Here is a 26,405-nt window from a genome sequence, read left to right as displayed (position 1 = left end):
TGGGTGGCCTTCAAATGATACATAGTAGAATCCTTCTGAAGTGCTTACAGTTTATTGGAAGGGTGCTAGGTCAGACATGTCTACCTCACGGCTATAAAGGCTAGCTTCACTACAGTAGATTCAGGCAGACCTCTCTAAGTATTAGTTTGTGGTCCAGCCATGGTGATGAAAAGATCCTCAAACAACAAAGCTGGATCCAGATTGTGCTGGGATGTTTGTGTTTCAACATGCACGTTCTGCTTTATTAGTCCCATAAGCGAAGGTCATATACGAGTATCAACTATCATTTGCAATAAAAAAAACATGTTAGATCATCCCTGCAGCTTGCCGTACCATCATTGGTTCATGTCACAGAATTCTGGACATTGCATTTACATTTGTCCAGCCATTCTGGCAGTCTAGTTTGGAGAATGAAATCAGTTGTGGCCTACTGTAAGTAAAGCAGATGACCACTTACAGTTTTGCCCCAAGTGCACCTAATTACTTGCTGTGGATTGTCCTTGTTGTGTATGAACAGAGTTCTCAGAAAAAGTGACCACTCTACAGGGTGGTCCAGATCTAATTATGCAGATCCAGATTGTCTGGATGACTTTGAATTATGCGGGGATGATTCCAGTTCGGCGTGAAGATGATTCTTCATGTCGACAGTTCGCACACTTCTCGATGGTCCGGGATTTTTCTAAGTGGCTTTCTATGTAATAAACTTAATAAGTTATAGCATAATGAAAATTGCATAATTAGATCTGGACCACCCTATATATGGTGCCTTGCACTATGAAGCCTAACAAACAGATAAACTTCACATTCACTGTCCCCTTTCAACAATTTGCACATTTGCTTTGTAGTTTAAGAGCAACAGCAGAATGGACAGAGTGACTCTGCCTTTAACAAACAATGCCTCTGCACCCTGTTGGCCAATTCTGTTAATAATCAACCAGTCATTTTGTTTCTAGATGAGAAATGGAAAACCATTTATACCAAGTGGAGGGTACTGGTAACTGAGGAGGATCACCCCTTGAAGTAATAATGTCTTCTGCATAGAATCACGATGCAAGAGATGGTGGTGAGATGTACTGCACAGAGGATCAGGGGCTCATAGCACTGGCTAGAAAGATGTATGGCACTCCAGGAGGATCAGGATCATAAGTGATTAAAAATACCTGGACATGGGCCCTGCTAAGGACAGGGTTATAAGATGTTCAGAGCAATAAGGGCACAAGACACTCAAAATGATAAGGGCACAAGGGTAGAAGCACAACATGGATACCTGTAAAAAGCACAGACACAGGATACTGTTTTTAGTGGAACAGAGTCACTGGATATTTACAGGAGCAGTAACAGGGTGCACTAAGAGTTTCATGCTGATTGGACAAATGGAGGAGCAGAGGCATGGAATATTCACAAAAGCAGAGTCACAGGGCACTTAAGGGGCACTGAATGAAGCAGAGTCAGAGAAGGAAGGGTATAGGGCACTTAAAGAAGTGGGGTACTGAGAGCAGCTGGACACTCATGGGAGCAGGACATTCAGATTTGAAGGGCACTAAGAGCAGTGGGCACTTAGAACATTGGATCTCACCTGCACAGTAACTGACATTCTAGAGCTGTAAAAAACATACTTAAAGACAAATCCAAATTGTCACATCTTGCTAAGCTTGCAGACAACCTCTACCCCAGTTTCTTGCTTGCACTATGCTGTGGGAGACAACTGAAGGCCACGTGATATCAAACCCTGTCCAAACAGCCAGCTACAGCCTTCTAGAAGGAGAAACCTGGAGGGTGCAGCATGCTGGACTGAAGACTTATTGTCTTCTTTCACCTAACTTTGACCGTGACCTCTGACCTGCACATCCTGCTCTCAATTAAGGGCCGGCAGGTGCATTCATTTGAAGATTAATGCTTTCTCCTCTTATGGGAGCTTCACTCTTCTCTTGTAGAGCTGTCTTCCAGCGCAGTGAGCGCCTCCAGGCTGACCCCACCATTGTTCTGGACCGTAGAAAAAGTGACAACTGTGTGCAAAAGAATCAAGACTAGCACACAAAGTTTGAGTCTGCTGTGACACAACCGTGAGGCGGCTGACACAGGTAGAGAAGACGGATGGTGGCATGTGGTGGAGTCCATGAATTTGGTAGACGAGTTGAAGACACCGTCCAGTGGTGGATCACACGCGCCCCATCTAACATCACAACATTCTGCTTCTGCATTGGTTAAGTGGTTTTCGAGTAGCCCTATTGAAAATGAGAAAGACAAGATATAACATTTACTCAGGAATCACAGTAACTTTAAAAAAAAAGAGTGGTCAGCATTGACTGGCAGAGGAGCACAGTAGGAAGTGGTGGACTCTGAAGATGAGTAATTTGCTGTTATTGAGTCCACCATGCACAAAAGAAAGAAGAGTGGTCAGCACTGAGCTAAGGTGGGGGTAACACTTAAGTGAATAAGTGGCACAGTGAAGTCCTACGGTGAAGCAAAGCCTTGTAGCAGCAAGAACACGGGGATGGGGGAAATGCAGCCATGGATGAAACAGGCTAATCCAGAATTTTAATGGCAAGTGGCAAGGGAGTAAGGGGCTGCATTGGACCTCAAAGAGTAACAGCCTGTACTAGACAGTGTAAGACAGTAATAAGTTAAACTAGATAGTATTGAGCAGCAATGGATGGTAGCCCACAGAGGAGATGTAGACTAGAAGGGGCATTCTAAAGCTGTCACCCAACACAGAGTGAATCCAAGGAGATCCAAATTAGGTTAAACAAAGTGTTTTTTGTAAATACTATGAACAAATGACAAGGGAAAACTCAAAGCACCAAATAAAAATAGGCAAACAATAAACCTCCTGGCCGTCTCTAATCAATTCCTTTTGGCTTTCCTATTACATGGTGTGCCAGTGGCACTTATTCACCTTAAAACCTTCTAATGTACAAACCCTTTCCACCACCACCTGCCAAGCCTCTTTTCTTCCTGCCAGTTGAACCCTTATCCATCTCTCCTCCTGTCTCCATGCTCAATGACCATCTGGCAAAAGGGCCTTTGACGCCTCAGTGTATGACCATTGCTGTGGTCAATTCAGGTTCCATCACAGCCACCTCTTGGTCATGGGATGCCTTCTAATTGGACTGAGAACACCTGCTAGATCACTCTGTATTGACTCCTTGTATTCCTGCAATAATTGACCTAACTAATCCCTTAAATGACCAGGATGCTATGGCAGTCCATTTATAACAGGAGTGGCATTAGTTTGTTTTATCATTTGAATGCCACCTTGCACTCACTGACATATATTTCCTTATTGGCTCTTACCAAGACCTCCTCTGGACCGTCTAGAAAGAGCAAGAATGGACAGCAGTGTGTTGAAGCTGACAGTAGGCATGAGTAAAGGAGAGTAAGGCAGAAATATGCACAGTAGTAACCAGCAGCGGGAGGTAATGGGTTGTTTTTGACAATAAAAGAGAGACATCAGCTTCCTTGGCCTACAGAGGGGACTAAAAGGCAGCACGAAAACGTATTAACTTTATGTGGATAGCAAAAGGCATTGTTCAGCTGCTGTGGACAATTGAATGTGAGTACACAAAAATGAGGTGGTAATGGGGTAAAGAGGATAGTGGTGAGGGATAGTGGACAGCAGTGCAGAATAATAGGCTGCTGTGGCAAACAGAAATGAGGAGGAGGCTGTTGTGGACAGTAGAGAAATGTTGTGGTCTAAAGTAAATAGGCACATCTTTGGGCAACAAAGAGAAGAACGATGTAGTGCATAGCAGTGTAAACCAACAGGCTGAAGTTGACAGGAGATGGTAATTCTAGGCTGTAGTGGATAATAGAGGAGAGTAATGGGGCTGTTCTAAACTAGAAACAGATTTATGGATGTAAGTGGCCAGCAGAGGGGAGTAGAGAGCCACAGTGAACAGAAGCGAAAAAACACTAAAGTAGACAGCAGATATGGGTTATGGACTGCAGTGGTCAGTAGTGGAGTGTAAAGACTTGAAGAGGACATCATAGAAATGTATGTGCTTCTTGTTCAGAATTCAAGTTAGCAGCCAGAAAAGATGGGAAATGCACTCGCCATGAACAAGAGGCTGGAATCATGGGCTAGAGCAGCAGTAGTGGTGTATGCGGACAAGATGATCCGCTGTGGCGACCCCTAACGGGAGCAGCCGAAATGAAGAAGAAGAAGTGGTGAGTGCAGTAGGTGTCAGAACGGAGTATTTGGATACTGAGAACAACAAAGAGAAACAATAATTAGTAAGGAAGGCTAGGAGTTTGGTATAATGCTGCCTACAGCAAGATGAAGACCAGGGAACCAGCACCCTACCAACTCATATCAGAGGCCTGGTTCAGTGGCCAATTGGTAGGACTTTTGATGCCAATGGCCTTGTCATTCTAATCACAGGGATTACATACAGTACCAGTCAATTGTGGTAGAAATGAATTAATCAAAGAAAGGAACGTCTCCTCTATTAGGACAAGTTTGATAAAACCTGTTTGAGTCAGAAACCAGGCAGGAGAAAAGTTGTCCATTTTGTCTTTAATTATCTCTTACAGCAAGTGCTGAAGAGAGAGCATTCATCACAGCAGTCTGTTACAAAACGATCAACTAAGTAAGGGCAGAGATCTGCTTTATAAACACCTGAACTTGCACAACAGTGCTGAATTAATGCTTACAAGTCAGGCTCTGAACGGTTTTAAAGAAATAAGATGCTTTAGCATAGCGCACAACCAGCCTAAAATAAAAGTCTTTCTCCATTATATCCTTGTTCTTCATTATCTCTTGAATTTAGCTCTTATTCTGTTATAAAAGCTGTATTTGTGCGACTAGCAAGTCTTACTAGGTGCATGAAGGAACTTTACATCAGCCCATTTCTTGAACCATTCCCCTGGAACATTCTGCTTATTCACTTGACCGTTTCGGCAGCCTCTTCATAACATTTCTAAAACAATTGCTTATACTGTATAATCCACTGTGCGCTGCAAACCAAAATACTTAACTACGGTTACTTTTTAATATGGAAAGTGTACCAAAACACTTTATGTGCAGTAATTGTATCACCCCTAAATGACTATGTGACCCCTAACTTTAATTTTTCTTCCACACCCCATTGCAGCCAACAGTGCATGTGGACTTACCTGTGCAGATGAAACTTGATAATCCACCATAAACAAGATCATCATTGTCTGGTAACACAAACGGACAGCTGGTCTGGACTTCCAGACAGTATTGCTTGCAGGGAATTCTGTGGAGGCACCGACTCTGAGTAACATTGAAATATTCCGAACAGAGCCAGGCCTTGTACACCTTCTGTAAAATGAAAGAGAGGGAGAAAGAAAGAAAGAAAAAAAAGAAAGAAAATTAAATAGTCTCTCAGCTCCTCACCCACCCAGCCACACTGTGGAACTGTTAGTCTTTTTGCATAATGCAGAGAAACCCCTGAACTACTGTATCTTCTAGATCAGGACAAAGACAGAAAGACACAGAAAAAATTATGTTGCACTTTAGAAGCACATAACAGTGTTGTTCTGCAGTGAAAAGACCACTGCTGTCGAGTAAAGCCCTATAAAAGGACCCTTTAATGTGTGTGTACTTTCAACCACCATCTGAAGTGACAATTTGATCGTCACAACTGTGGTAACAGTGTTAGCTCAGCTCATCACAAAGATGTCATGCTATCATTAACTTAGGGCTTTGCGAATACATGAGCCAGGACACGTGTGCAGCCATATCTGTAACTTGCTGGTGAATGGAGGCAACATGCAAACATAGAATCACGCTATTACATACAGAACATGTTCATATAAGTACACATGGTGGTAACCACAGAGAATACATTCATGCTGTCTTAGTCTGGAGGTTCACATTTCACTCATAATTAAGGTGAACGTTTACATTTCTTAACACACTTTCATGTATGCACGCCTATGTACTGTATATGCACATGTGTTCTTACAACTTTCAAACAGTTATGCCTACACATTTTCAAAAAAAACATATAAACATTCGCATTCAAACATTCTGGGCACGTTTACATAAATTTATGCAAACACATACATTTTGTTTTGCGCTGTATGTATACAGTATATTTGGCTTTCTGCTATGTATTTTAGCTTGTACTGGCAATAGGAGGCACTATATGAGTTGCAGAACAGGCCCTTTTGAAAAATAAAGATCCAGTGAAAAAACAGAATACTAGATTTAGAACAAGATTTAGAAAATGCCAGTCGGAAGAAGGGGCATTTATGGACTTCTCATAATTTTTAACAAGGGAATTGGATGTTATTGTGGACCGTATATCCAAAATGAACCAAGAGACAAGACCTGAGCCTGTTGTTCCTATTGTGCTGCAGATGCTTTGATGATGTCGATGAGGTGCCGTTACAACTGTTTGATTCAATAAGTTAACTCTACATTAAAATTCAGGCGTTTTATCTCTCTAATGTTTGAGATGTACAGTATGCCAGTGTATATGGACTAGCATTTAAGCCTCTACAACATACACAGTTGAAAAATACACACTCATACAGTCTTTTAAATGCACACCCAGTTTTGCGCTCCATTATGATCCTGTCATTTTCACTATGCCAGCCAAGTTAGTGGATTAAAGGATTTGAAGTTTACATAGCCATTTGTGTCCACAGGGCCACGGCTCCCCTCATATCTCTATCTCTGGGTCGTTGGCATAAAGGGTAATGGATGAGCATTTGTAGTATATTTTATAGGTCATGCCAACTCTCACTCTTGCTTGTTGCCTTATGGGATATAATATTTTTTATTGTAGTTGCTAGAATACTGAAAAAAGTCATAAAGGGCAGAACATTGTGTTCCTTTTGAGGGGTGCCCACCACACTCTTTTGGTCCAGTGTCCATTTATTAGGCATTAAGAAGAAGACTCGTAATTGTGTTCATCTTTATTATGCAAATGTGAAGCACATGTTCTCCACATGACTCCTTCCTGAATTAGCTCGATACTGGTCAGACTATGATCTGGTGTGCTGTAGTCGTAAACATTGACTACAAGGCTGGCTCTGGAGGGAGAAGGCTGAAGTCTGTCAGCAATGCCATCCAAAAGTGAGAACATCTACAGGGAACTAAACTGAGTTTTACAGCTATCTAGTCTCTTGTCTTAAGCATTTCAAGAAAGGGGAAGCCCTGCTGTGCTATGTGCTGCTCACTTGAATTAAGAGCTCTCTTTTAAATACTAGTACTATTCACACCGCCACCGTGTAGTTGGTTAATGCTGCTATTTGCTTTTAGATGCTAATATGAAGGTTTATTCAAAAATCGTGGCAGGTAATTTGGTTTAGTGGTCAGACCATTAAACTTTTAAACTCAAAGTTGCCCAATTCACTCCCTGTGTTTATGTCACTGTTATGATCGTGAACAGGTCAAATAATATGTCAGTAGTCCAATTGTAGAAGTTTATATTTATGTATTTTAAAGCATCCTAATTTTGTAACTCAACTTGAATAATAATGCAGAATTTCAAGATGTGTCTTCAAATAGTCCATTTGCTTTTCAACATGAGACCAACAACTTATCAACAAGGTCACAATGCAATAGTCGAAAGAAAAAACAACAAAAGTGTTATACAGAGCATCCAGAAAGTATTCACAGTGCATCACTTTTTCCACATTTTGTTATGTTACCGATTTATTCCAAAATGGATTAAATTCATTTTTTTCTTCTGAATTCTACACACAACACCCCATAATGACAACGTGAAAAACGTTTACTTGAGATTTTTGCAAATTTATTAAAAATAAAAAAACTGCCACTCAAGGACATTCACAGAGTTGTCCTGAAGCCACTCCTTTGATATCTTGGCTGTGTGCTTAGGGTCGTCATCCTGCTGAAAGATGAACTGTCGACCCAATCTGAGGTCCAGAGCGCTCTGGAGCAGGTTTTCATCCAGGATGTCTCTGTACATTGCTGCAGTCATCTTTCCCTTTATCCTGGCTAGTCTCCCAGTTCCTGCCGCTGAAAAACATCCCCACAGCGTGATGCTGCCACCACCATGCTTCACTGTAGGGATGGTACTGGCCTGGTGATGAGCGGTGCCTGGTTTCCTCCAAACGTAACGCCTGGCATTCACACCAAAGAGTTCAATCTTTGTCTCATCAGACCAGAGAATTTTGTTTCTCATGGTCTGAGAGTCCTTCAGGTGCCTTTTGGCAAACTCCAGGTGGGCTGCCATGTGCCTTTTACTAAGGAGTGGCTTCCGTCTGGCCACTCTACCATACAGGCCTGATTGGTGGATTGCTGCAGAGATGGATGTCCTTCTGGAAGGTTCTCCTCTCTCCACAGAGTACCTCTGGAGCTCTGGCAGAGTAACCATCAGGTTCTTGGTCACCTCCCTGACAATCCTGTCTCGGAGGTCTACAGACAATTCCTTTGACTTCATGCTTGGTTTGTGCTCTGACATGAACTGTCAACTGTGGGACCTTATATAGACAGGTGTGTGCCTTTCCAAATCATGTCCAGTCAACTGAATTTACCACAGGTGGACTCCAGTGAAGCTGCAGAAACATCTCAAGGATGATCAGGGGAAACAGGATGCACCTGAGCTCAATTTTGAGCTTCATGGCAAAGGCTGTGAATACTTATGTACATGTGCTTTCTCAGTTTTTTTATTTTTAATAAATTTGCAAACATCTCAAGTAAACTTTTTTCAAGTTGTCATTATGGGGTGTTACAGTATGTGTAGAATTCTGAGGAAAAAAATGAATTTAATCCATTTTGGAATAAGGCTGTAGCATAACAAAATTTGGAAAAAGTGGTGCACTGTGAATACTTTCTGGATGCTCTGTATCTATTTCAGTGCAAAGCCAATACGCTATTGTTATCTACTCGAGGCAGTGATTTAGTTAGAAACTCCAATGTAATACTGCTTATCACCAGCAGAGGGGAGTGTTTTGCCAGCAGAGCTTGACACAGTTCAAGAAGACAACACATTGCTGATGCTGATACACACTCAGGTTTAGTTAGCTACACAATCATCATCACTGGCTGCCAAAAATAATTTTGGAAGCCCATTATATCCTGGGTGAAGTCATATTTGTGTCATATCATACATACATACAAACCTACATGCAGATGCACACTTACACCCTCGCACTGTGTGTACATTGAAACTTGCATGTATTGTTATGCTTGTCTTAACATTTTTTTATTAATAAACACGCACACCCACACTATGTTCACACAGATACAAATATGAAGAACAAATCTATATATAGTTCTATGCACAAGTATGACATTTAAAAAACACATTTTAAAAATACCTTTTAAAACATCTTTAAAATAATAGTCCGCCTACAGTAATATTTTTAATGTTACTTACTTTATGTAGTGATGGCCAAGAATGGCCATTCATACAGAATGAAGATAAAAAAAGTTTCTCATACAACATAAGTCTTTGGTGATCAACACAGAACAACAGCAAACAATATTAAAACATCCATGAAACAAATATCTCATATTACTTGTTTCATATAATCCACATGTGAAATCATCAAGTTATGCTCACAATGTCTCAAATATTGTTAAATATTGTTAAATACGTTGTGAATCTTGTCTAGAAAACCGTCTCATGAACCGAAACAGAACGTGCTCAGGCGTGAATGAACATTTGTATTGCAGACCTGCCTTATTATTTACAGTATATTCATATTCATAACTGGAGTACCACGAGACTGTTTAGCTGCAGGTTGTGAAACTGCACAGGTGAATTGACCTTCGGCATCTCGAACATGCATACTGTTTGATTGAGTTTTCACTCGCTTTCCTTTGAGTTTAAATCTTTAGTTGCATACATCTGTCAGTGAACTTTACATCTGTGCCAGTCAAAGCCCTTATGGAGGCCTAGGCGGACTGGTGAGAGAGACATGTACCCCTTGAGTTACTAGCCCTCAATGTACTGTACAGAACTTGGACGGAGGGGTTAAAATGTTTGAGTTACATAAACGGCGCCCCTTGGTGTAAATATCGCGCTTTCATTGATATTAGACTTTGAAGACTGGGGAGTCAGGGTGTTCAGAGTGCATGCCCCTTGAATTGGCAAAATGGCACCCCTCACTATCCATAGTCAAGACAAAACAGACAGGTATGGAGCTCACTTCGCTTGAGTTACACTAATGGCACCCCTCTCTTTTTAAAGGGAACGGCACATGACTTTCATATGCAGCGACCCTTGGGTGTCGACACCCGAGAAGGCCGCCTATGTCGTCTAATGGACTGGCCGATTTTACTTTACATTGCTGATATCACGTGAAACACAATGTTATCTGATGAATAAGATGTAACTGGGCTGGACTCATAACCAGTGAAGTGGAAGAGGGATCTTCAAATAAAATGCCTGTTCAAGTGTGAGTACATTCAATTTTAGTTCACAAGAGAATTTTTTGGAACTTACTTATTTGACAGTATCTTAGTAAAAATGTGAGTTTGGGATGTTCTGAGCATTGTGAGCATACAACAAGATGACTTCACTTCACATGTGGATAATGCCGCACGTGTAATGGACATTTTGACATGGTCCAATGTCGGTTACCATTGACTTGTATTGCATCATACATTTGTTATTAATGTTCTGCATAAAAACATGATATACAAACTATATGGGGAAAGAAACATAAAAAAGTATTCTTGAGTGGAGCATTCTTTTCACATGTACAGTACAATGCCCACTGACACATACTGTGAACAAATTTATATGCATATGCTATTAAAAAACAAACAGTCACTCAGACCTTTTCTGTGTTTATTCAGACACATATATTCCCAGTTTGATCTATACATCCATTCATCCAACCCGCTATATCCTAACTACAGGGTCACGGGGGGTCTCCTGGAGCCAATCCCAACCAACACAGGGCGCAAGGCAGGATACAAACCCCGGGCAGAGCGCCAGTCAACTGCAGGGCCAATTTAGGATCGCCAATGCACCTAACCTGCATGTCTTTGGACTGTGGGAGGAAACCCACGCAGAAATGGGGAGAACATGCAAACTCCATGCAGGGAGTGAACCCGGGTCTCCTAACTGCCAGGTAGCAGCGCTACCCACTGCGCCACCGCACCACCCCAGTTGGATCTATACATTTTTTTTATTAATATGCAATTTATTTATACACTAATACATATATTTCTAGACTGAAAATGCACAGTAATATACATTAAGCAAGAGACATCAACACGCCCACCGTCAGTCACAGGGACGCGGTGCCTGTCCAGAATATGTACAACAGTCAGATCCTGGAGGTCTGCGCTGCCTGCAGGTTGTTTTTGCCACTTTCTTCATTAGTAACTGATTAACAGCTAAGGGAACATACCTTCTTTACTGACTTGTGTTGTAAGATTCAGAACCCTTGATTGTTTCATTTTTCTTAACTGGAATCCAAGCAATAATAAGATGTAAACTGATCCAACAGATGCTCAAATTAAACTGATTAAGCCCATTTTGACTTATGTGACCATTATATAATATCTGTTTTAATAATATACTTTAATAGATAAAGATCTGAGAAATATTGGTCTGTTCTGGTACACAAACTATCAAACGTTACTCAAATGTTTCTCACTGCAGAATGAGAATGCTAACAAACATTTGAATTAAATAATGTGTTTCATTAACAGCAAGATTGGACTTCTAATTAGAAAATGGTGGCCTTCCAGGCCTTTTCGAGACCCATGAGCTAAGTTTTGGAATGTTTTGCCTCTCATTACCGTTTTTAAGAAAAAAAAAAACACAATTAAGGAGAATTTGTTCCATTCAAAGCAGTAACTAGCTATGAATTAGGAATGCGATTTAAACGAAAACCAGCAGCCACTGTGGCCCTCCAGGATCTAATTTTGACACTCCAGATATATCATCCATCCATCCATTATCCAACCTAACCTGCATGTCTTTGGACTGTGGGAGGAAACCCACGCAGACACGGGGAGAACAGGCAAAAATGTGTCACACTCTATGAACATGTGTAATATCAGGAGTGTGCGGTGGGTAGCGCTGCTTCCTCAAAGTTAGGAGATCTGGGTTTGCTTCACGGAGGGAGAATAGAGTGTGACACATTTTTGCCTTGATATCCATCCATTACGGGGGTCTGCTGGAGCCAATCCCAGCCAACACAGGGCACAAACAAACCCTAGGCAGGGTGCACACACACACACCAAACACAATTTACAATCGCCAAAGCACCTAACCAGCATGTCTTTGGGCTGTAGGAGGAAACTGGAGTACCCAGGAGGAAACCCACACAGCCATGGGGAGAACATGTAAACTCCACACAGGGAGGACCTCGGAAGCGAACCCGGGTCTCCTAACTGCGAGGCAGCAGTGCTACCACTGCGCCACCGTGCCGCCCCGATATACAGTATTCACACAATTTGAAATGAATGTTCCACAGATGTATATGCAAATGTATGCAAACAAGGATATGTGGGGCATTGTTATTTCTGGAGAAACAAGTACACACTAATGCACACACACATATTTATGCTTGCAAGCGATTACACACATCCTCATTCTCATACTGATAGTTCCCTTATAATGAAGGTTCAAGAGCAATGATAACATGTAGTCTGGTATTTAAGCCGCATCTTTGTAAGCCTGATGAGGAACAATAATACCTTCTCGTTGTATTTGTTGCAGTCTCACAACCAGCACCATCAGCAGCCCCTAACATCAGTCCCTTTCACAAAGAGAAAGTCAGATAATCTTAGGCCTAATTCAGGCCATGTCCCTTGGGCAATGCGTGGTTGTACTGCTGTTGCCAAATGAAATCCTACTTCTTTAACCATTCAACATGCACATTCATACTTGCATACACACCCACACTCACCCATCACTATGTGTCCCAAAGTGAGGGACCTGTAAAGAAGGATTAGTGCAAGGTATACTAGGAAATAGTCATGTGGGCTTTTTCAGAGGCATTTTGGGCTATTGACTTGAGTTCCAGAGACAGAAAGGTAAGCTTTAGAGAAGGTGTGCAGGTCCTGAGATTGTGCTATAATTTATTACTGTTAATAAAGATATTTGGAAGATTTCTACAGCAAGGAAATGTGGATTTTACTGACGCACCAAGTGCATGCAATAAAGTTCCATTTTATTGCCGAGGAACACTGTGTTTGCTGCAATAAACTCCTTGCTGGTTGTTACTACAATGTACAATTTAATAATCTTTTTATTTCTGCCATAAAAAGCACAAAGAAAAAGGTGGTTCTGCAGTGCTTCTTAAACAGCCCTCTGTTGAGAGTATCTCAGAGGGCACAGGAGACTCGACAGAACCCTGACCTCCTTCTAACCCAGCTCAGGTTCTTTGCTTTTCATTGTACAGCAGTGGAACTCAGTAGCTGCTTGAAGCACTTTGTCCCATTATAGTTAAAGCCAACAGAATCTGGGTAGCAGCTCTGTGAACATCCACCAAGCACTTCCCATGGTGGCACCTGCACTGCTCCTCATCTGTACCCTTGAATGGCACAGAGCTCTCTAAAGTCTGCAAGGTTAGGTTGAGCAGCTCCAGCCTGTTGGTTGACTGAGGGCACAATGTAAGTAAGGACCAGCTGTCAGGAGTGGCCAAGAGGGGCCTGAGAGATCAACTGGTTTGACTATTTTATCAACAAGCAATGTTTGTTTTTACACAGTACCGCCGTTGCCTGGATGTATTTAGCGTATATACTCGTGTATAAGTCGGGTCTTGAAACCCAAACAAATCGATCATAAAATCAGACCCCGACAAAAATACGATAATTATTATTATTATTTTTTTTTTTTACATCTTCCTGCTTCCTCCAATCTCGTACCAGTTTCTCAGATGAATTCTCGTCGAATTTTGTTGCAGCAGCACAGTTACCAATTTCTTTCACCACTTCAACGACTTTTAATTTAAAACCAGCTTCATATTTTCTTCTGGTCGAATGCTCCATCGTAGATAAGGGTGGATGAGGGTGTGAGACACACAAATCAGTGCAAACATGACTTCAGAATAGTTTGGGTATTACCGTGTGGTCACTTAGGCACAATATATATAAAAACAAAAGGCCGTGTGCTCCGTGGTTACTCTCTCAGGCGGGCGTTAACACATCGGAATCTCTTGGACCAATGGCGTCAGTTTTCTGCATTCAACTTATATGACTGACGTTATAAAATACAGTGTAAAGTCAAGCCCTGACTTATCCGTGGGAGAACTTAAATGCGAGTATATATGGTAGGTTGGGTGAGGAAAACAAATATTTATGTGTTTTTGAAACAGTGACAATTTTGTCATTGCTGGCTAAAATGTAAATGTCCTATGTGTCATCTACACTACCTCTCTGATAGCTACCAAGTTCTCTGCTCTCATTTTTCTTCTTGTGTATCACTGGATTCCATAATTGGCGTAACTCCTTGAGAAGTCTAAAACATGAATACTTCTTTGTACTTCCTGCTTTAGTGTGGTTTCACAAACAGATGTGTGATCCCACATTAATGAACTGGATGGGTTTTTGAATGGTTGAATCATTGATAAGGTGTGAAAGTTGGCAAAAAATACCTTTTTTTGTGCTGTTACCTCTATCGAATCCCTATTCGTGACCAAACTCTTGAAATTCCATAAGCTCTATATGTTAAGTTGGGTTCATTTTAATATCCATTGTGGCACGTGGCTGGGGGTGGCACCCAGCCGGGACGCCCAGGAAGACAGGAGGAGGGCTGAGGCCTCCTCCAGACCACGAGGGGGTGACCGCCCTGGTTCCTTTGGGGACCACGGGTACAGAGCTGGGAAGCTCAACCCTGTAGGGGCCCATGGTCACCACCAGGGGGCGCCCCCATGCCTGGAGAAGCCTGGACCCCAGCACTTCTGCCACACCAGGAAGTGCTGGGGGGAAGATGAGTGGGGACACCCGGAGTGCTTCCACTTCCGCCACACTGGGGCGTGTTCGTGGGAGATTGCCCGAACACACCTGCAGCACATCCGGGTACAGATAAAAGGCCTTCAAGAGAGAGAAGGAGGTGGTCTGAAGAAGAGGCAGTGTGGTTTGGCCTGGACTTTGGGGGAAGATTGGGGTTTGTGGTACACTTTCGGACATTGTAAATATTAGGATTAATAAACGTGTGGTGGTGATTAAAAACATGTCTGCCTGTCTGTGTCCGGGACTCGTTCCACACCATGCAAAATTTCAGCTTCTTCAGCTGCTTTGCAGTAAATGTGTGTTGTTTTGTGCTGTCAAACCTCCTGAAACTCTGTGAAGACCAAGAACAAATATGTAAATAAAACATTTCATTTCACTGCTGGTTTTGAGTTATACAAGATTTTGTGTTGGTTACAACACAGCTGCCATGGATTCCTTTAAATCAATAGCATGAAGTAGGGCCAAACATAAGCAATATGCAAAATTCATTAGCATCGTCTGAACTGTTTTGGCAGGATAATGCGACTTTGGTTTCGCACCCACCCACCCACCCCTCCATTACAACCCATTGCTCAAGTTACAGAGTAAGTTGGAAGTGGGAACTAAACGGGCAGTCTGGTGGTTTAGTCCCCAGTTCCCATCCAGTACACCTCATCGCCTCTTTTACTTCTAAAGGTCACTACGGGCTGTAAGATGACTTAGTTTAAGCGACATGGAATTTAAACGAAGTCACAGACTAGCCGATGCCTGCAAACGCACACATATAAACCACTATCTGCTAAAGGACATAAGACATGAAGGCTTCTAACCAAAGCAGGTACAACACAATAGTGAAATGGCATGACTTGCTTTGTCCTAAGGACACGCGTATCGGACCTGAAAGGAGCATGGAGCCTCTCTGCTTTTGAGTACTCATTCACTGCATCCTCAGACCGGAGGTCTCCTTACTGCGAGGCAGCAGCGCTACCACTGCGCCACCGTGCCGATCCTCTTGACATCTTCTTTGAAAAGATCATCTTTACCACTTTGTAGTTATCTTATGAAGATTTTCTTAAATTCAACAGATATATTTTTTTTGCTATCAAGAGAAAAGTCCATAAGAGTGTGCATACAGATTGACATACAATGGAACCTAAACTCTCAGTTTGTAGCATGGCCTGCAGATGTCTAAGGGATTAAACTGTAAACCACAGTGTAGATGGTCAAATCACTACAACTGGTCCTACAGTGGGACTCTGAGCTACTTACTTCTTTGGACATGTTCACATTCTCCCTGACAGTTTTCACATATAGCAGCACATGTAAAGTGCCTTGGGATGGTGGTCACTGGAATTACGCAATATAAAATTAAAATATGTTATTACTTAGATGACCACCAGAGGCCCCTAAAATGAAGATGTAGTTCTCACTTGCTGGTTAGCAAGAAGGAAGATAAAACGGTCACTATTAAGGCACCTGGGGCCTGTAGATGCGTCAACATGAAACTTTTTCACTCCATGAAAGGACAGAAGATTCTCTTGGGGATGAACAGAAGCAGCAACGCCCTCCTGGCATCCTGTCGTTATCTGTCCATGGGACAGAAAGATGCACTCTGGGATTATGCAGAGCTGCTGTTTCATGGTCGCTACCACTGCCTTGGTGCCTTGGGATCGGGATGGTGACAGACACAGAAGTAGGTCATTCTCTCTCAGCCAAATCTGAATATTTCTTACAGAGGTGTGTTTGTTTTCATTTATACAATAACTACAGCAGCAACCTATTTTGATAAAGTACTATTCACTTTATTATATGGTTCAGAACACTAATCAGGAGGCAGTAAACGTCAGTCTGTACACAAAAAGAAATGCATGGAAAAGTGACAGATAAACAGCACATGTCAAAGGCTGCTGGTGTAGAGGGGAATAAAAACTCAGGCAGGCTTTGAAGATTTAAAAGAAACAAGAATTCTAACACCAAGTATACTTAGTCCAGCTGGTCCCTCAGCTTCTCCTCAACCTCAGAGAAAACTGTAACAACGAGATAAATTAAGTGAAAAACTAAGTCTATCTCTGGAATCAGACTATAACCCCGCCATCTTCCCCCACAGTCTACTGCATAGTGGTCCTAACTGGAGATAGATTTGCACGGCTCATAATCTACATTAGTGGCATGGTGACCACATACCAAAGCTGAATGTAATAAAAGTATGGCTGGGGCTACCAGTGTGGTACTCAGTAGCGATATGGGTGGCATTAAAGTTCAAATAGAAGAATCATTTTGGAATGTGCAATGGAAAGAAAGCTGTCAGAGCCAAGAGTGAGTCTGGAATGGTTGACACATGGCATGGTGGGAGAATGGACAGAGTTATAGTGTGGTGCGAGCAATAAACTGTCAGCTCCAAGCACGACACTTTAGTAGTGGCATGGTTAGACAATACAACTCAAATAGCAGTCAGCTTGACCTAGTGGGTCAATTTAGATGGTAGTAAAGCACGGAAAATAAGATGGCAACTCTCAAGGAAGACTTTGGACTGTGTAGTAGCGATATGTTTGACACTGAAGCTCAAATAACAGAATAGACTGTTAGAAGAACGGTTATGGCCTAGTAGCTCCCAAAGTTAGCGTGTGTTGCATTACCATAGCCCTTAAAGATACTTCATAAACCTTCTGACTGGTTATTGTGTGACCCATATACAGTATGCCATTGCTCCCAGATTACTGCCTAGGAAGACACAGCTCTTGCTTTTCACATTAAAGACTTTTCTCTGACAGGCTTTCCCTAAACTAATCTTTGATTTCTGAATATTAATATCTCAATTTACAGATCATACCTGGGACCCCAATACAGGGACATGAGCAGCTCACTTCACTTTATCTTATTGTCTAATGGTAGAGGAGGAAGTGCAAAGTTTCTGGGCAAATGGGACCACTCTGCTCCCTTTGACCTCTAATGAATCTTGAAAAACTTGTTGTCTTCCCTACAGTGCCTACATTTAATGAGGGCTTTTAATTTAAACAGACATCTGAAAAATTGTCTCATACTGAAGGAGTTCTCTGGAGATCATTAAACTGTGAGACTATTAGAAAAAGTGGGTCAGCCAAGCTTACAGAGAAGAGAGCGCAGGTGTGAAGACAGGAACGCCCCCACTCTGGTTGTGAAAGGCCCAAAGCAGCACATTAGCTCAGCAGAGTCCACCCTACAGTTAAATTTCCGTCCAGATGCCGCTTACTTTTAACTGTCATTATCACCACTATACTTTTTGAACCTTTCATTTAGGTAGCATAATCTGCTGAATTCATTTTAGTTACTGTGCTCCAGACGTGCCACTGGTCTTTTATATCAGCAATAAAATTTCTTGAAAGAACAGAAGCCCCGTCAATGACTGAACCGGATAAACAAAGGCGTTCTTTAATACTACAAGAGCAGCATAGTGAGTGACTAGGCCCTGTCGGGAAGGAGTCAGTGGCTAAAATGAAAACATCGCTCTCTGGGGGCACACAGTGGCAAGGTAAGTTGGGCGCGGGTACACTCAGTGAAAACTCAATTCACCCCAGAGCCTTTTCTGAAGGTTCCGAAGCGTGGAGGCAGATTGTCTCTGGGATTAACTGGAGATCAGTGGCTGATTTCATTCCTCTGCCCAAAAAATCATTTGGTTTCTCTGAAGGATGCCAGCAACCAAATGGTTTGAAATCTATTGTATATTAGTATTAGAACACTGGATCCCTAAAAGAGGCATGACACACATGTAAGTATGCTGTACAAATAGACATAAAGAATGGAGACTGAACGCAGGTCACTATTTGCAAGGTAGGTCCTCTTGTTAAGGTGCAGGGGCAGCAATACGCCAGGAAGGGAGCACTCGCTTTCACCGATTTTAGAGTAATTAAAGTGAACAGCCCTCATCACTTAAGCTAATCATCTGATAGGGGAGGTCAGCCTCGTCATAATGAAACACTTCATTCTAATTAAAAGCTGGGCTCTGCTAATTATCACCATAGCAACAGGGCCAGAGTCTGCTTATTGAGGAAATGGGATCAACAGGAAAAATAAAAAGGGATGCTAATGGCACAAATAAAGAAACGCAGAAAGAGGAAGAGGATCCTTTAAATCTGGTGTCTCCTCCTTCACCTCTCTGTGCTTTGGAATGTAACAATTTAAGATGATCCAGCGTTCATGCATAATATTACAAAGCAATATGGCATCATTGTGACTGCATCCAGGTAGATAATTAGACGTATCATCTTAAGGGCACCTCGGCAGGCACAAGGTTATAAAATGAATTATATTAAGTTATCAACGAACAACAAAGCAAAGAAGTACGCAAGTGAACAGTAGAACGCCATATTCAAGGGTGCTGGCCACATCTGCCAATATTGGGATATTGTGTCTCTTTTGCGGTTTTACTTTAAAACAAGATTTAACCGATAAGCAGATGATGTGGTTAGGATCAGAGTACACAGTGGCCACTGAAGGGCTAAGCTGATGATGTAGACCAAGTGGGCAAGTTATATTGCTAAGTGAGAGCCTCTGCGACGAACCCTGGAAGACAATGCAAGTCTTTGATGAACAAAGGTTAGTAAAATGCAATTTAGAAACACAGTTTAAATACAAAAGGAACTGGCAAGAGCTCATTTATGGAAAGTCACTGATGAAGGCCAAAAATTAATATAGTGACCGCCAGTGATGAAACATAATTCTTTGAGCGCTTATTGAGATGGCAAGATGCCTTCAATGAGTGTAAAGAACAAAAGAAGACAACAGACTTTGAACTTAAACTATTACTTTCAAATAACCACATTAAGAGTTAATTTAACTCTTAAATGTGCTAATAGAGAGCGAGAGGGGTTAGGAGCACACGCTGATACAGTGCACTGCTGCACCCACAACACGACAAACCAACTCAGGATCCCAGATTAGGACCCGAGTGCAGCCATGTGATGGGTGACACCTCAGCACCACACAAGTTCAGGTGGAGTGGAACAGTGTGAGGTTTTTTATGGATGCTGGAGTCCCAATTCTGCCACCACCCCCCCAGGTTTTTCCGTGCAGTATGGATGGCCTACATGCAGGTTAACGTCATACCCAGGACGGAGCAAGTGCAGGTTAAGGGCCTTGCTCAAGGGCCCAACGAAGTAGAGTCACTTTTGGTGTTTATGGGATTCGAACTAGAAACCTTCTGAATACCAGTGCAAATCCTTAGCCTCAGAGCCACCATATCTTCTCTATATATCATCTTCATTTGGATCTTGATCTTTGTTTGTCCGCAAATGAATTAGAAGAAGAAGCACTAGATGGCAGTAGAGAGACAGCTTAAACATAGGCATTGCATTAAGAATCTCCTCCAGGCTTATACTACTGAAGACTGTAATACACCAGTCACACCTCAAAACAGACATTCAAACTAAATAAATTGTTGTGCTTTAAAATAACTAATCTTTATATATAATCTTCATTTAGATCTTGATCTTTGTTTGTCCGCAAATGAATTAGAAGAAGCACTAGATGGCAGTAGAGAGACAGCTAAAACATAGGCATTGCTTTAAGAATCTCCTCCAGGCTTATACTACTGAAGACTGTAGTACGCCAGTCACACCTCAAAACACAGACATTCAAACTAAACAAATTGTTGTGCTTGAAATTAACTAAAGAGATCTTCATTTAGATCTTGATCTTAGTTTGTTTGTGAATTCCACGCATGCGTAGACCACCTACCAGTTTAGTACGTTGTTGTTACTCACGGATGTCAACAATGTGGTAGAATAACGAAAGGGTTGGTGGACAGTGTTACGCTGGTTAGCTCCTGAGGCCTGGTTAGAGAATGAGATTGCCGAAGATAAAAGGTACGTGCCTACGTAACATATGAATGAAAGAAAGACAGTGAATAAAATGAATGACAACGTGACAGCACGTTCTGGAAATTATTATTGTTACGTTGTAGGTGGCGAGTGCTGGCGCATCTCACAATTGTACCGTGGCTTGCTCACATGTTAGTGAAGTGATCCCTATTTATGCTTTAAAAACCCTTGACTACCTATGTGTCCCCCTTTTATAACCATTGCTCCGGGTATATTGCCTTACTCTTTGGATTGCCACAAAGCAACCTGCGAGATTGGAGAAAGGCTGAGAAGACATTGTGAGAGGAAACAACAGCATCATGAAAACGAGACGGACTGTGAACAGACAGAGGCAGAAATGCTCCTACACCACCACATTATTACGATTCGGACAGTGATTCCGAGTAGGCCGTTCCTATCGAATCAATATCCAGGGGTTTTCTTTTGTAATTTTGTTTTCCTTATAAAAAATCATAATGCTGTGCGACGAAGTGCCCAGTTCACTACTGGCAGCCATGTTTAAACAGGGAGCCCTTCACAGACAACTTTAACACGCGCAACGTACAGTAGTTACAGTTACAGTAGCGCACATGGCTAGTATATATATAATATGCTACCGTGGCTATTTGTCTGTCCAGGATTTTAAATCACATGTAGCTCGCAAACCGTTTGACCTATTGACCTGATATTTGGTACACATATACTATGTGACGTCTGCTATCCGCTGACCTCCACGGTTATTCATCTTTTTATTTTTATTTTATTTTATTGAAGAATTAACTCTCGGCAGCGGCCAGCAGGGCAGCTCTACTGTGAATGTATATGGGCGCCGTTCTCATCCCTGCCACCTTCGTCGTCACTTCCCCTACCTCTTCATATCTTAAATCATTCTTGAGGCAGATTGAAGACTTAAGTGAAAAATTAAGAAAAACGTACTAAGTAATTGCAACACAAACACTGACTTAATCAGTTTTAACGCGAAAAGATGCTGATGAAGGAAGAGAAGCAGCGGGCCGCTAGGGTAGAGAAAAGAAGCGCATCAACCTCTGAGCAAATGAATGCTAAACTACAGAGAAAGGGTATGAAAACTAGGAATGCTCAAGTCAAGCGTATTACGGTATATATACCGTTACTGGTATATATATATATATATACTGTATATACAAGCAGCAAGCAGCCTGCTATAACACCCAGCCCACCAACACAGAAAGGGCACAAAGCTCTCCCAGCTCAAGCCTTGATTATCTTGGTGTGAAGTGCTGGAGTTTTAGAGGAGAAATAACAGATCATTATTTGGAACACATGCATTTCATGTGTATCCCTTGTCTACAACAATCTATGTAAATACATGGTTAAAACAGAAACGTTTTTCATGTTTTAGTAATAAATGACAAACTATAGACATGAAGCATATAATGTGTGAAGCCTGAAGTCCAACTATCAAATAAACACTTTCACAGAAGGTGCAAGAGCAATATGACAGCTAAGGTGGTGTAGCGGTAAGAACTGCTGACTTGTAATCCAGAGGCCACTGGTTCGATTCTGGCCCCTTCCTGAATTTATCGATTTGAGTAGGGAGCTGCTCTTATTGTTAATATATATATATACAGTATACAGTATAGAGAGAGAAAGATGAAGAAACAAAGTGTTTACAATGAAAGTAGCGATAAGACACCACTGAAATATAGAGTTTGATGGCATTATGCATGTGAGTGCTGGAATTTGGGGAGAAGACTAGTCATTGACACGGTGTTCACAAAACCAGGCAGTAGCAATGCACCATTTGTGGCATAGTGTATATAAAATATAAAAAGACACTATTTTTGTACCAAATACCAACATATTTTCTTGAGGGGCAAAGACTGTAATAAGAAGAAAAGGGCCCGGAGGAGAATTTGTGATGTAGAGGGTGGAGCAGTGTGGATTTTTTTAGGTAATGTCAATATTGCAATGCAGAACATTTCTCTGTGATTTTCCGATTCTGGCTGACTCCGGGATGTGGTTGTGGTTACGTGCAAGGCTTCTAGTTAACTTTTGCAGAAAAACAAAATCCACCAAACTGGAATGTTTGCCACAACATCCTGGCACAGTTCTAATGACTTCCTGGCTTCGAGAAGGCAAAACCTGCAACTAAAAAGGTTATGTGCATCCAGAAGCTGTGCAGCACACCAGGACACTCCAGCTGCTCGGAGCTACTGAAATTTTCATGGGGGTTAACGTGCTCACATGCCCCAGTTTATACGTTCAGGAATAATGTGATCAATTATTGAGTGTGCCTTATAGTGCACTCTGCATTCACAGGTGTCTGCCAGGCTTTCTACCTCACTAACATGGATGCTGCCTTTTTGAACAAAAAAAAGTGTGGTCCTTCTGGGGGAAATTCCAAAGTGTTCATGTGAAACGAAGCTAAATAAAGGCAAGGAACTGAGCAATGGGATAAAGAGGTCACTTTAAGATGGCGGAGGTAGAAGTGATGTGGGCGACACGCTTTCATAGTCAGACTCCGATTTACTGCTCTCATGCTTGTGACATGTTTGTGGACAGTGAAGAGCCCTGGACTGAATATACAGTAACTAAGACAAGAGAGCTCGACTCAGCGAATGGACACACTTGCATTTCAGTGGCCTACTTTTAATGAGGGCTTTATCTGCATGTCTACTTAGTTCATGTATAGTCTACTTATGCTACTGTATATGGTTGCAAGACATGAACGCTATCCAGTGACCTGAGACGAAGATTGGACTGCTTTGGTATTGTCTCTCCGGAAAATCCTTGGGTACCGTTGGTTTGACTTTGTGTCGAATGAGCGGTTGCTCATGGAGTCCCGAATGAGGCACGTTACCTGCATTGTGAGGGAGCTTCAGTTACGGCACTACGGCCACGTGGCGCGTTTCCCTGAGGGTGATCTGGCTTGTAAGATCCTCATTGTTGGGGATCCGAGTGGCTGGACCAGGCCAAGGGGTCGCCCACGTAACACCTGGCTGTGGCAGATGGAGGGTCATTTCCGGAGGGTGGGACTGGACTGGGGGGTTGCCAACCGGGATCCCGAATTGTTTGGTCATGTAGTGGGTGTGACAACACACGGTACCAGTGCATGCTCCCCAACTTGACTTGACTTGACTACTTAGTTTCACATATCATGGAAAGGCATAAATAAATATAATAGGGTTGCAGATATGTTGAAGATATACTGCACTATAAAAAGTGGCAACTGTAATAAATGTTTGCATATGGCACACAAATGTGTACGTTCAAAAGTTTGCAATCAGCCAGAAATGGTCATGTTTGTGATAGAATTTTGTAAATTTTTAAAAAAGATTCCATTAAACTGATTTAAAAATACTGCCGAATCATTACGAGTGTTGCTAATACCAATTACTGCTTAAACCATTTATCTTTATTTTTCACATATGACTGCAAAGCTCCATTTTCAGCAGCCATTCCTCCAACGGCCATTTTCGGGAACTTAAGGAATGCCATTGCAGCCCAAGAAAAAACAATTTCCTTTCTTTATTGAACAGAGTAACAGGTTTCAGATTTCAGTTATAAAGGTTTGTCTAATAACCAATTGGCATTTTAACAAGACTAATAATGCAGTTTACCATTAAAACACAGAAGGAATGGCTGCAAAAAAATGGGGCTTTGCAGTCACATGTGATTATTAAACTATAAATGAGTCACTTCAAGCTGAATAGCCATTAGCAACACTAGTGGTTTTTTTGGCCATTTTGAAATCATTTTAATAGCATCTTGAGAAAAAAGGTATCAAATGTCTGGCTGACTACTACATTTTGAACACTAGTGTATGTTCTGTACTGTCGAGTATAAATTGGTTACATCGGACTGGTCCATATGTGTAAGTTGTAGGCATGTGGCTGAGGGTGCCATGCAGTGGACTACCGCTCTGTCAAGGGAGGTTTCGTACCTTGTCCCTTCTGTCGCCAGCCTCAGAAACTGAACTGGAATAAACATCCTTTATGAGGGAAGATATGAGGAATTATAAACTGAACAGAAAAAATAGCATACATATCTATCGGATCTTGGCTTTTCTCTACTCTTTGTCTCTTTTGTCTCATTTTCACTTATCTTCTTGGTGTCATCAACCATAAAGATGTTAAGAACAGCCCGTAAGCCAGCGTACAGATTCATGTGAGTATATTTGTATGGAGTCATTGCATGATGTTTGTATTCAATAATTAATGCATTCAGTGTGGAAATTTATGCAGCACTCTGAGAGTACTTACTGCAAGGGGTGCTAAATAAGAATAAATTGATTTTAAACATTTTATGAAAACATGGTTCAGCTCGAAATAAGGATGGTAAACATATGATGGCACTATGCCACAGACATGGAACATTACTGTACAGAGCAAGGGTGTCGAACTCCAGTCCTGGAAGGCCGCGGTGGCTGCAGGTTTTCATTCTAACCATCTTCTTAATTTGTGACCAGTTTTTGATGCTAGTTGACTTCTTCAGCCTTAGCTTTAATTAGCTTGACTCAGGTCACTTACTTGTTTTTTCCTTAATTAGCAGCCCGGCAGTAATGAGACATAAAACAAGCAGGACATGACCAGCTCACCTGTACCCATCAAACAAAATCTGAAAATAAAGATGAAGGTCTCAGTAAGGTTGATCCCTCAGGTTACCAAAACATTTTAGGAGTTCTTAGAAAAAAACAGAATATAAACAGTTTTGGAAATGTCTGCTGTGGCAAAAAGAGAGCAGCAACGAGCCATGGAATTGAATCCATCCAGTTTCCAACCCACTGAATCCAAACACAGGGTCATGGGGGTCTGCTGGAGCCAATCCCAGCCAACACAGGGCACAAGGCAGGAACCAATCCCGGGCAGGGTGCCAACCCACCGCAGGACACACACAAACACACACTAGGGCCAATTTAGAATCGCCAATCCACCTAACCTGCATGTCTTTGGACTGTGGGAGGAAACCCACGTAGGCACAGGGAGATCATGCAAACTCCACGCAGGGAGGACCCGGGAAGCAAACCCAGACCACCTAACTGCGAGGCAGCAGCGCTACCACTGCGCCACCATGGAGTTAAATAACGGGTTTAAATAACAGCAGGAATCAGCTTCTCATTAAGGAACTGGTTGGAGTTTGAAGCCCCAATTTAGCTGGTCATCTGTTGGCTCGTTTCACGTCTCATTTCTGTTTGGCTGTCATTTAATGGAGAAAAGAATCAAGTCAGAAGGCCTAATCCTTAAAAACAGGGCTATTAAAATAGAGGGAAAAGAAGTTAATTAGCAGTGAAAACTGGACTCTGATTGGGAAATGGGTTAGAAAGAAAACCTGCACCCACTGCGGCCCTCCAGGCCTGGGGTTTGACACCTGTGGTATAGAGCATTAAAAAATAAATGCAAATGCAGATAGCACTATGAATACCATCATGGCAAAAGTGAAAGACGTAATTATTTGAGGGGCGGCATGGTGGCGCAGTGGTAGCACTGCTGCCTCGCAGTTAGGAGACCCGGGTTCGCTTCCCGGGTCCTCCCTGCGTGGAGTTTGCATGTTCTCCCCGTGTCTGCGTGGGTTTCCTCCCACAGTCCAAAGACATGCAGGTTAGGTGGATTGGCGATTCTAAATTGGCCCTAGTGTGTGTCCTGCGGTGGGTTGGCACCCTGCCCTGGATTGGTTCCTGCCTTGTGCCCTGTGTTGGCTGGGATTGGCTCCAGCAGACCCCCGTGACCCTGTATTCGGATTCAGCG

At 42.2% G+C, this 26,405-nt stretch overlaps 1 protein-coding gene across 1 annotated transcript in view; it reads right to left on the bottom strand.

Moving 5' to 3' along the window:
- Positions 1-686: 686 nt before the first annotated feature.
- Positions 687-26,405, bottom strand: part of fam155b (family with sequence similarity 155 member B) — a 128,815-nt gene continuing 103,096 nt past the window's right edge. Inside the window, exons 2-3 of the mRNA XM_039766367.1 lie at positions 5,116-5,287; positions 687-2,225 (exon numbers count right to left, since the gene is read on the bottom strand). Coding sequence (XP_039622301.1) covers positions 1,918-2,225; positions 5,116-5,287 — 480 coding nt within the window. The 3' untranslated portion in view covers positions 687-1,917. The remainder of the gene's footprint in view (positions 2,226-5,115; positions 5,288-26,405) is intronic.

This window comes from Polypterus senegalus, chromosome 10 (assembly GCF_016835505.1).
Source record: "Polypterus senegalus isolate Bchr_013 chromosome 10, ASM1683550v1, whole genome shotgun sequence".
Taxonomy (NCBI): Eukaryota; Metazoa; Chordata; class Cladistia; order Polypteriformes; family Polypteridae; genus Polypterus; species Polypterus senegalus.
The sequence above is the reverse complement of the archived record's forward strand: the minus strand, read 5'-3'. Positions and strand labels throughout refer to the sequence as shown.